Here is an 11783-nt window from a genome sequence, read left to right on the forward strand (position 1 = left end):
TTTTATTTCTTTAACCAATTAGCTAAGGCGGTAATATAGAAGCTACATCGTAAATGTAATACAATTTGAGGCTGATAGAATTTCCAGTGCAATTACGTTAGACTATAATGGTATCGATGACAGAGAATTATATAGTTGCGTACTCAAAAGATACACAAAACTAGTGTCGTGCAGTAGCTAAAAAGTTAAGTAATTGATCTGTAAATTGCTAGAGAGAACTCTATCTAATCCTTAGTCTACACTAATTAACACGTCCATTACCACATACTTGACATAATTCTATAGTTTACACAATGCGTATTAAATGAATCATATAGATGTTACTATTAGAAATTACAAACTACATTATATTTAAGAATTCAATGATTCAATTTTATTCTTCTATTTTGTTTAGATTTACTGGATCGAAGAGAATATTAAGGAGACCGTCACCGAAACAAGCACCGATAGCGAACGTGTTAAACAGATGAAGAAGAAAGGTTTCCGATCCGATTGATGTCCGTTTATCGTCGGATCAGCGGTCCGACTTACTGTGCATCAGCTCGATTAACCCTTTGCACTCCAAGGGTGCCTCTCAGTCACTCGATTGCTGCATCGAAATTGTAAAATTTCGTATTTGACATTTGAAATATTAACACTAGATTTACGGTTATTTATTGTACAGTTTATTCTATTGTTCCTGGGGAAGTTGATATTCATTCACTTAGATTTTGGAAATTGCAGATGTAGAAATAGACAATCAGGATTCGTATTCGTGTATTTGGATCAACGGAAACCGATTGAAACATTTACCAAATAATGTTTACAAAATTCAATCTGCGTCAGATTGACGCGTTCCGTAAACCTGGCGTTAAAGAAACGTCATCTGTATCTCGTAAAGATAGACTGAATATTTCTAGCGACAAATTTGTCGAGTGCAAAGGGTTAATCGCGAGTCCCGGATCCCCCGAATGGATGCTCGGCGAGTTCCCGTTGAGCGGAGCTGCCTGCCAAGACATATAAGCCGGGGCCAGTTTTTCGATCGTAACGGAACTCATGAATGAACGCGATTTATATCTAATCGCATCCTCGCCGCTTGATTCACGCCTAATATTAACACGGTTCTCGCGGAATTGAGAGATCTCCCGCGGCACCGCTTCTAATTCTGATTCCGCGGGAGATGCTACGCTAGATTCTCCGGCGTAAATTTAAAACGACTCTTATACGCCGCGCCGACAATGTAATCCGCTGCACTTTGTCGGATTTAATACACACCGAGAGGGGCTGCCCGCCTGCGAATCGATTTCGAGGCGCGAGGTTTTTTAATAGCTCAACACTTGCTCCATATATTCCGGATGAAAATAATGTAGCGAACCGAGTGAACCGAGCGAGCGAGCGAGCGAGCGACTGACCGAGTGTGCGAAGAGGTTTCGGGATACGGATGGTTATTAATTAAACAGGAACGCCGCTGTCTTACTCATTAGCGGGCTGCGGATGCTCGTGCTGACTTACTGTTTCACAGACTAATTTATGGAAAGGAAAGCGAACCGTTTGCGATGGAGCTGACTTTCAGTCGTTGTTTGTTATAGCGAGATTGTCGAGTTTAATATTAACTGTGAAATAGTTGATGTAGTATTAATAGTTTTGGAATGAAGTTTATTTATCAATTGGGGAACGCAACTATTTCATTCTGATAAAATAGCTTACTAGAAGTTTAAGCGGAGACTTAGAAGTTTAATAGTTACTTGGATAGTTAGTTTAATAGTTACTTTGATAGTTACTTAGAAGTTTAGAAGCTTAATAGTAGACTCAGTTTAATAGTTACATAGATAGATAGTTTAATAGTTACTTTGATAGTTACTTAGAAGTTTAGAAGCTTAATAGTAGACTCAGTTTAATAGAATAAAATAGTTCACTTATCAATTGGGGAACGAAACTATTTTATCCTGATAAAATAGCTTACTAGAAGTTTAATGGGACACTTAGAAGTTTAATAGTTACATAGATAGTTTAATAGTTACTTTAATAGTTACTTAGAAATTCAGAAGCTTAATAGTAGACTCAGTTTAATAGAATAAAATAGTTCACTTACCAATCGAGGAACGAAACTATTTCATTCTAATACTTCTAATACAAGATACAGACGACGTTGTTTAAAAATAGCTACTTTACTCAATTGGAGAACAAAACCATCAATCTCCAAAAAGCGTCATCTCTATCCCATAAAAAGATATTAAACATCCCCACTGAAAAACTTCCGAATGAACTCCGATCTCATTCCACCAGAGATTCTCGTGCCCTTGTAACGCTCTGAATTTACATTTGCATCTCCGAATTCCGTAGCTCCGAAGTTACAAAACGCGTCTAATTGTAAACATTCGTGACGCATAAGCGCGTCAAACATTCTACCGATTCCTTCGGCAGCATAGTCCTCAGGGTCCAATAATATCGCGATCCAGGCGGCAGCAAGGGTTGCAAATGGTCAGCGAAGAGGTCTCGATACGATCCCACGCGAGATGATTTACCGGCGGCCTTCCGACTCCGCGGAGGACCCACTTATAACATATTTCATTTTTCGTCGGGCCGCTCTATTTTTGCGACCACCGGTTTTCTAGCTGGTTTACCAGACGCGGACGATGTCTTTATACCGGGACGGAAACGCCACGGCACCTCAGGTGTCCATCGTCCGTCGTGCGAGGAAACTACCGCCATGGTAAGCCTAGCGAGCCATCCGATCGCCGCTTCACGATTATCGCGAGCGACTCGTAAAACATCATCGGGAGAGATCGCTGAATTTGCAATCGACGCGTCGCGTGCCGGCCTTCCAGTGTAGCCACGTTTGTGTCGGATAGGATTAACCCTTTGCACTCGAGAATATTTTTCTCAGTAAATATTCATTATCTTCTGATGAAATGATATTTTTTGCAATTAACATAAAGGAATACCTTAAATCAAGTGACAGAACTATTTTATTTCATGTGTTCGTATATTGTATAAATTTTAATTTTCTCAGTAAATATTCATTATCTTTCGATGAAAGGTCAATGATATTTTTTGCAATTAACATAAAGAAATACCTTAAATCAAGTGGCAGAACTATTTTATTTCGATGTTCCATGTGTTCGTACATAAAATTTAATATTGAATTTTCAATTTTACAATTTTCTTGGGTCAAGCCAAATGACTGAAAGGCGCCTCTCGAGTGCAAAGGGTTAACTCGTTGCCGCGAACGATAATTATAGCCGATTTTTTCTATAGGCAAATTGCGGCTGTAGCCGTTCTGCGTACTTTCATTGACACTTTGACTGGTAACCGATCACCGGAGCTTTGAAGTTATGAGAAAATAATTACGAGTTGGAAGATGATTGATGTCGAATATGAATTTTTTAGTAACGCGAATAACTAGATAATTGGGTAATAATAGAATCTTCGTGTTAAAGAATGAATTGCAATGCATCTTTGTTACAGAAATAAGTGAAGAAAAGTAGCAACAGTTATTCACTATTTGTGCAATTTTTGCATTGCATTATTATCAAGTTAGTTACGTTATTAAACATTTTGATTCCACATCGATTGTCTTACAATCGTTTCCGAGTAATTCAGAAGTCCTCGACTATATGGCAATTCGACGCGTTAAATTCATTCGTTTATTCTTCGGTGATACATTGAAGAGAAATGACGTAACAGTAGACTACCTATTAAATTAACTATCTATGTAACTATTAAACTTCTAGACACCGTGTAAGTTGATTTCGTGTACGGTTTTCCATGACCTGGACACTCGGAAGAGACGATTAAAAGAGAAGCTGCGTTTCCGGGCAGGATGTTAAAGCTAAAAGTGTACGGCGATGGGTTAAACAAGTTAGATAACGTTCACACGGTTTTATGTAACGAGGGAAAGAGATAGTGTCTCGAGTGCGTGCTGCATAATCGACGTCGTGCTCGTCGTTCAAAGAGAAAAAGATGTCTCCGTCGAGTGAGTGTAGTTCACGTTAACAGCAGGTTTATAAACATTTGTTCCATTGTTCCTAGAGAGGTTGACGTTCGTTCGTCTAGATCTTCGGCGTTAGAGGTTTGGAAATGGCCGATTAACTTTGACTGCCAAGTATACACTCGTCGAAACTCCTGCGCGATCGAAGCAATTTTCTTAATAGCGCTGAAACTAAGGAGTCAATATTCTTCGTCGCGACCAGTGTCTCCTGTGCGCGGAGAATTGATCATCATCATTTTCAGGAGGAAGACGAGCAAAAGATGGCCGTGATGCGGAAGGCGTTCCAGATGTTCGACACGACGAAGAGCGGCTTCATCGACACGCTGAAGATCTCGACGATCCTGAACACCATGGGCCAGCTGTTCGACGACAGCGAGCTGAACGCGCTGATCCAGGAGAACGACCCCGAGGGCACCGGCAAGGTCAACTTCGACGTGTTCTGCAGGATCGCCGGCCGATTCCTGGAGGAGGAGGACGCGGAGGCCATGCAGGAGGAGCTGAAGGAGGCTTTCCGCTTGTACGACCGCGAAGGAAACGGGTACATCACGACGGCCACTCTCAAGGAGATCCTCGCCGCTCTAGACGACAAATTGACCAGCGCTGACCTGGACGGTATAATCGCTGAAATTGACACGGACGGATCGGGCACGGTCGACTTCGACGGTGCGTACGCTTGCGTCTTCTTATGGATCGTTTTTTTGAAACTGCTTGGAACTGCTTGGAATTGTTGGGGTTTTCTTATCTCTGGATCGGTGGAAAGTGTTTTTAACCCTTTGCGGACGAATGTCGACATTTCGAGATGAAATTTTCATATTTGGAGGACTAAGTAGTAAACAGATGATTTAATTACTCGGACAAGAGATCAGCAGTTTCCTATTTTTCCATTAAGTAACTGATGTATAATTTAGCTTCATCTGTTGAGGATTTTGTATATTGAAATTTTCATATTTGGAGGACTAAGTCGTAAACAGATGATTTAATTACTCGGACAAGAGATCAGCAGTTTCCTATTTTTCCATTAAGTAACTGATGTATAATTTAGCTTCATCTGTTGAGGATTTTGTATATTGAAATTTTCATATTTGGAGGACTAAGGACATTATATAGATCTTCTTTCCTTTTCACGAGAGCCTCAGTGTCATCTTCCCAGCATTTCTGCGAAACGAAACATTTAGAATTAAATAATCTAATTAAAGAATTAGAGTATGAAAGAAAGTTATGGGGCAGCCTAATATATTTTGGGGATTACAGAGGTAGAGATAGAGGATTGGGATATATGTTCGTAAGTGTTTCAATCATAATTTGGCAAATCGAATCACGCTAAATAATCCATGAACCTAGTGTTGAATTCTTGGCTCGGGTTCGGTCAGTTTTGAAGCATGAAGGTGGCAACTGTTTGTAATTAGTGCGGGATAGATGTGGACTCTAGAATTTAGAGAGGAATTATGTTTGTTATTGATACGTTGAATAGGTGTTTGGGTTGATGATAATTGAAGTGCACTGGTAATTGTAATTGCTTTGAGATTTTTTATTCAGAAGTTTTTTTGTTTGCTGAATAGACAATTGAATGTGCTAAGAACAGTTGTCACGCTTTGTAAATCGGTGGTTGAGTGTTTTCATAGTATTTACAAGATATTCTGCCTTTTTTTATAGAGTTTATGGAGATGATGACTGGAGAATGATGAGGCTGCTGACATGAGTACACAGGAGGACACAGTTCAAAGGTTGTTTTAATATTTCTCACCGACACCATGGCGAAATTTGTTTAATAAAACAGTTACTTAATGCTTTGACTTCTAATCGTCGAGACCCTCCCCGGACCGCTGCGGCGTCAGCTAATTGAAATTCGCGCGAATGCATTTTATAATGTTTAACTGCACTATCCTAGAATCTAAGGTATGTTTAGTTGTTTCCCTCGGGGTCTGTCGACCTTGGCACCCTTCTTGCCTCTGAGAAACGGCTCCGATCAGAAGTATTATTAAGCTAAACGGTGCGACTTCACCTGTTAGTTTGTTAATTTACAATTGTCCTAACGAGAATTTATGTAGTCGGGAACGCTCGAATGTACAGTTAGTCAACGAAACGGTGTGCGCAATAAAATTGTATAACGGTATATATTATATAACGTGTACCAAGGGGATGAACGAATGAGAGTGAGTATAGCGTGTTCTAGAACAGGATAACCACTAAGAATAAATCGTTGTAATAAACATTTGCTCATCAAGGCAATTTATTCGTTATAAATGCTACATCAATAAACCGTTTTTTTTGTTGTTTTGCCTGCGTTAACGTTACATTGTACCCGCGCGCCGAGCCTGCGGTGCAGTTCGGCCGTGGGAGTTTATTCAATGATCTCGTTGGAGGGCACTCCCTCGTGGTAGACGAGGACGTCCTTGACGAAGATGTTGGGGACGCTGAGAGCGCCAGCGGTCAGGGGTCTGTCCAAGGGGAAACCGAGGGGCTTGCCGTCGAGGGAGATGGCGCCTCCGATGATGTCGGAGATCGGCTGGTTCTGGAAGTGATCGCTGACGGACTTGTCCTGAACAGTCTGGGGCTGAGCGTAGATGCCCTGGAAACCACCGGCGTGGAGCTGGCCGCTGGCGACGTTGTGTCCCAGCCAAGGTCCTTGAACTCCGTGCATGCCGATGATCTCTTGTTGTCCAATCTGTTGCTGGCCAGCCTGGATCGTTGGGTAGATGCCTGGGATCTGGATACCTTGGAGACCCTGCTGACCTCCCTGCTGAACACCCTGTTGTACGCTCTGAATACTTGGGGCACCTTGCTGTACACCTTGAAGACCCTGGAGACCCTGCTGTACACCTTGGAGACCTTGTTGCACGCCTTGCAGACCCTGGACGCCCTGTTGTACACCCTGGAGACCGGGGACACCCTGCTGTACACCCTGCACATCCTGCTGTACACCCTGCAGTACACCCTGGAGTCTCTGTTGCACTCCCTGCTGAACAGATTGCAGTCCTTGTTGCACGCCCTTTCGGACACCTTGCAGTCCTTGTACAACCTGCTGTACACCCTGCTGAACACCCTGTTGAACGCCCTGTGGAACACCCTGCTGTCCCTGGAGTCCTTGCAGAGGCTGTTGGATGCCTTGTTGGTCGACCTGTTGTTGCCAGTTAATGGCAAGTCCTGGCTGGATCTGTCCTTGGATCGGTTGGAGAAGCGGGTGCGAGTCTTGGATTGGTATTTGCTGTTGGCTCTGGATGCCTTGTTGCGCTAATTGTTGGTATCCCCATGGTCTGCCAATTTGACGATGGATGTGTCTCGCGCCAGCGCCCTGGCCGACCGGACTCTGAATCTGAGTGTTCGGGTATTGTCCGTGGTATTTGGTGAAGACGTTAGCTTTAAGGTTCCTCACGGCTGTCGAGAAGAAACGAAAGATGTGGTCAGTGAGACTGAACGACAGGTGGTGGTCGAGAGCAAGATTGACTGACTACCTGGGATTTGTTGCTGGGCAGCGGACCAGTTCTCGGGCAGTACTTCCACGTTCTGTTGGATGCCGGGTACGTTGGGCAGTTGGCTTTGCTGTTGCTGCAGTTGCTGGTATTGTTCAGGGTTGACGATCTGGTATTGCTGTTCCTGGTAGGTCAGACTCTGCTGAGGGATCACTGGGCCGCAGGGGACGTTCAATGGACCTGGAGCCGAGATCACGGCGAGCAACTGGAGTGGGAAGCCTTGAGGTTGTCCCTTAGGGATAGACAGTCTAGCGGGGAAGCTGAAGATCTGGTGTGGCTGTAAGTACAATGATTTTTTATTACTCTGATCGTGTTTGTGAGAACTATATTTATATGATTCCCTAACCTCGGTGATGTAGAACGGTTCCTGGGAGCTGATAGCGCCGTTGACACCCTGTTGGATGCTCTGAACTGATGGCCAGTCGTGACTTAAACCTGGAGCCTGTTGGGAGTTCCTGATAATCACGTTCTGGCCTTGGAGGACTGCAAATCAGAAGTGCGTTAAAGAAACACCGTTCAAACAGGCTGCGAATTTGAGTAACATACTGGAACTTACGGTTGTGAATGAATTGGTCAAGTTGTACGAAGAGCTGCTTGCTCTCGGAGATGCTGATCGGGTTGCCCTGGTAGTCGTATTTTGGTCCAAGGAATACACGTACGACTGCGTTGGGGACAGGTTGTTCGCTGTGAACAGTGATCTGGTACTGGTATGGTTTATGGTCCAATCTCTTCAGATGGGCCAGAATCTTCTGTTGCACCTGCTGCTGCTGCTGTTGCTGCTGTTGTTGCTGCTGCTGTTGCTGTTGTTGTTGCTGTTGTTGCGGTTGCTGCCACTGTTGTTGTTGTTGTTGTTGTTGTTGTTGTTGTTGTTGTTGCTGTTGTTTGCCAACTTGAGGAACTACAGACTGGAGGTCAATGTAGAAGTCGTTGAAGAGGGTGACAAGCTGACTGATGTCAACATTCTGGATGGTAACACCAGGGAGGACGAGGTCGTTCCATTGGTAAGCTGGGAGAGACTGTTGGTATTGCTTGTAGAGGTTCATGATTTTCTTGAACAGCTGGTAGAAGGCAGGGTCGTGAACAGCGGTTTGGCCAAGTTCGAGAGCTGATGGTGTGTAGTCCCAGATGTTCTGTACTTCAGGGGCATTTCCAAGCAGTTTGCGGGCAGCAGCTTGGAGGCTTCCGTAGTATCTATTTGGAATTAAGAAGTAAGTATTAGCACACTGGTCAAATTCAATGTATTAAACTACGAAAGAGGAAAAGCTAACCTTGGGTTAATGCTCTTGCCAGTTCCTTCGATCAAGTCACCAAGAATGTTAACACCCTGTGGCTGGTAGAGAGAGAGGAAGATGCCCTGAGGAGTGATCACATGGCCGGAGTCGATAGCTTCCATCAATCTTTGTTGCAAAATGTTGACATGCTGAATCAATTGGCTCTTCAATTTTTGGAATTGGAGATTCTCTGGGCGGCTTGGGAATTCAAGACCATTCAGATTACGAAGGTGTGGTTGGTACAGAGCTTGAATGCTGTTGAAGTCAGTCTCCTGAATGGGGCCAAGTCCGTTGGAAAGACGGTTAAGTTCGTAATGAGCCAAAAGTTGTTGGTGGAGGTGCAAGTATTTAGCTCCATGACCGACGACGCTCTGTTGGCTTGGTCCAACTTGCAAGTATTTGCCTACAATCTGTTGCTGGTACTGTTGTTGAGTCAAGGGCTGTTGCTGTTGCTGTTGCTGCTGCTGTTGTTGTTGCTGTTGCTGTTGTTGTGGACCTTGCTGCTCAGAAGACAAATAACGGTTTTATTAATACAAAGGTATGTAACGTGTACCATAGGCAAAGATTTAATGTTTTTCAATTCTTTACTTCTCCCAAGATGTATCCAGCAAGGTCGAGGTAAGCATAGTAAGATGCGAGACCGACGTCCTGAGTGAAATAGGAAAGCTGTTGTTCTTCGTGAGACAGAAGGGCAGAGTAGTTCACTGGAATCAGAATGTTCTGGATGCCTTGTTGCTGAGGTCCTTGAATACCGATATCTTGAGCTTCCTTGATAATTCTGGCATCCAAATGGTTTTGAGGTAAGATTTCATAAGCTGGGGGGAGTATGATACCCTGAGTGTCTGGACGCGACAAAATAGCACCAACCAAAGCCTATTGAAAACAAGAAATATTTAATAGAATATAATTTTCAAGATGCTAATGTATTTTGTAAGTTTTAAACCAGTTTTATGATGTTTGTATAGATCTAGTACTAAAATCTTCTTTGACTAGTTCTTTTACCTTAACATACTGTCCTTCATTGACATGTACACGAGCCCAGGCAGCAGTCTTCAAGAAAGTTTGGTAGTCCTTGGCACCCATCAAGATTCTGTGAAGAAGGGATACTTCTTTGCGCAGCTCACTGATGGAATTGCTGTAGACAGTGCCCTTTGGTTGAACCAAACCAGCTTGAACAGCGGCAGCATAATATTTCACAATGATGGGGTTGTCATATTGGAGAGCGTTGCTTGCAATGTCATAATTCACGCCAAGTTGTTGAAGTTGTTGGTTTGGAATCTCCTGACCGATCGACTGCAGGAGTTGGATGACATCCTGCTGCTTGTTGAGGAGCTCCTGATCAGCTGGAAAGATCAGACAGTTTCTATTATGCACCAAGAATTACAGCCAACATGATACAGTTAAGGTCTTATTAAGTCTCTTTGACTCCAGTAAATTTGAGTCAATTAATATAGAGCATAAACAACAGGAACAAGCTGCACAGTCTTTACAATTGAAACTTAAATGATTAACTGCTAAATAGTACCATGATCTTTGATGTTTTCCTTCATTTAAATCTCATAATCCTTTTACAGAACATGTCCATTAGGAAAGCATAAAGACAAGTATTGAATGGTACATTCAGAATATTTCAATCTCAAATCATCAAATGCTGAAGACTATATCCACTAATATGATTCTTATTTTCGGTAAAGAAATTAAACAATTTAATGCATGAATCAAATGTTCAAAGCTACGAACAACGTGAGTATATGTTTTAAAAGTTGAACTTACCGGCTCTTTTACCGCTGCTGCAGGCCCCCAAAGCAGCGAAAGCCAACAGGACAACTAAGCACCTCATTGTGAATGCAACGATGGGATGCGATGCTGACTGCTTGTTCATTCAGGCTTTTATACTCAAATCCTATCGAGGAAGGCGGTTATCGGCGACCTGCCGACCCACCTCCCTCAAGATTTCGCAGTCTACCCGCGATATCCTTTGCTATTTCGAATGTATTCGACGCACCGAATCGAAGGTTAACCGATGATACGTATCATCGCTACTTGATCCTGCTTTACAAGGATATTGCAACGAAAATTCGGTAATCATTGTTCTAATTGTTTTGGTAAGTTCTATACATTGCATCAGGTAACTTTTGGTCATCTATTCGCTTTGGGTCTATTGTACATTTAACTTGCTCCTGTAAGTTTTCCGACTTAATTTCTTCTTTTACTAAATAAAAACCTCTGATTAGAATATTGTTATCTTAGTAATGTGATTATACCTATTAACTAATTATTTTGTAAACATTATATATATATATATCTCCTTCGTTATATGACTTATCAGTAGAAATACAATAAAACCTTATTGTTAAATAATATTAAATCTAGAGCATATTTATGTACACGTCTATAGAAGCAATAATGTTATTATATTTCTGAAATATCCAAGAGATTAGTGTCTCGTCCAACATTTATAAAATACGTAATAGTCAAGTGAATCCATTTAGTCAACAGTATGATAATGATTGTAAGGCTGTAAAAAATAGACCACGATAGGTTGGTTTCATAATTTTATTAAAAAGTCACATGTCATATTACAACCATATAAAATTATTTTTAGCAACATTTTTAACAGGGTCGCGAGGTTGACGTTAAATGATGAGGGTCAGCAATATCTACACGCGCGGGATAATACCGAATGATAATATGTCTTGAACTCCCAGGTGACTATATGCGTAAAGGTTATCACTTTGTTTACCACCTAAGTAGCTCCACTATATTTTTATATTCCTGGGGGGTACAAACAAAAATAATATGAAATTTCAACTGAAGCAATTATAATATGAAATTATAATACGAAGCAATTTTTTCAATTTAACAAAAGAACATTGAAGATGGCGAAGATTAATTTTCATTTTTTTTTCTCGCAAATGATAATTCTGTCATTTGCAAATGAAAAAATTATTTAAATTGAAATCCTTTTCTATTAACAGTTGACAAGAAAAATTGAATTTTTCAGTTTTGTTCGAATACAGTTTATGCAGTAATTATTATCGTACGTTTGGAATATTATTTTAATCAATGTCT

At 41.8% G+C, this 11783-nt stretch overlaps 2 protein-coding genes across 6 annotated transcripts; one reads left to right on the plus strand and one right to left on the minus strand.

Annotated features, from left to right (window-relative positions):
- Positions 1-2522: 2522 nt before the first annotated feature.
- Positions 2523-5756, plus strand: TpnC25D (Troponin C at 25D). 3 transcript variants are annotated; one of them, XM_031979783.2, is made up of 3 exons: positions 2523-2692; positions 4213-4633; positions 5624-5756. In XM_031979783.2, exons 1-3 carry the CDS (start codon positions 2690-2692, stop codon positions 5650-5652), a joined length of 453 nt encoding a protein of 150 aa, XP_031835643.2. In that variant the 5' UTR covers positions 2523-2689; the 3' UTR covers positions 5653-5756. The 3 variants fall into 3 exon arrangements, with proteins under 3 accessions (XP_031835643.2, XP_076223564.1, XP_076223563.1); XM_076367449.1 differs by lacking the exon at positions 2523-2692 and adding an exon at positions 3766-3955; XM_076367448.1 differs by lacking the exon at positions 2523-2692 and adding an exon at positions 3913-4051.
- Positions 5757-6194: 438 nt separating this feature from the next.
- On the minus strand, positions 6195-11206 carry Hex110 (hexamerin 110). 3 transcript variants are annotated; one of them, XM_031979620.2, is made up of 9 exons: positions 11058-11206; positions 10485-10923; positions 9714-10054; positions 9300-9584; positions 8709-9211; positions 7997-8631; positions 7787-7923; positions 7423-7717; positions 6195-7345 (listed from the first exon to the last, which is right to left on the minus strand). In XM_031979620.2, the coding sequence occupies exons 2-9, from the start codon at positions 10591-10593 to the stop codon at positions 6312-6314; spliced, it is 3339 nt and encodes a 1112-aa protein (XP_031835480.2). In that variant the 5' UTR covers positions 10594-10923; positions 11058-11206; the 3' UTR covers positions 6195-6311. The 3 variants fall into 3 exon arrangements, with proteins under 3 accessions (XP_031835480.2, XP_076223546.1, XP_076223547.1); XM_076367431.1 differs by having other exon boundaries at positions 7423-7923; XM_076367432.1 differs by having other exon boundaries at positions 7423-7923; positions 11100-11195.
- Positions 11207-11783: the final 577 nt, after the last annotated feature.

This window comes from Nomia melanderi, chromosome 4, assembly GCF_051020985.1.
Source record: "Nomia melanderi isolate GNS246 chromosome 4, iyNomMela1, whole genome shotgun sequence".
NCBI classification, from domain to species: domain Eukaryota; kingdom Metazoa; phylum Arthropoda; class Insecta; order Hymenoptera; family Halictidae; genus Nomia; species Nomia melanderi.

Bases quoted from the DNA above. Each gene is read 5' to 3' on its own strand.
- Hex110 (XM_076367431.1), bottom strand. From the start codon at position 10,593: ATGAACAAGCAGTCAGCATCGCATCCCATCGTTGCATTCACAATGAGG. The intron at 9,212-9,299 runs GTAAAGAATTGA...TCTTCTGAGCAG, and splicing joins CTGGATACATCTTGGGAGAA to CAAGGTCCACAACAACAGCA. The intron at 7,346-7,422 runs GTAGTCAGTCAA...TCTTCTCGACAG, and splicing joins TGCCCAGCAACAAATCCCAG to CCGTGAGGAACCTTAAAGCT.
- TpnC25D (XM_031979783.2), top strand. The intron at 4,634-5,623 runs GTGCGTACGCTT...CTTTTTTTATAG, and splicing joins GGGCACGGTCGACTTCGACG to AGTTTATGGAGATGATGACT.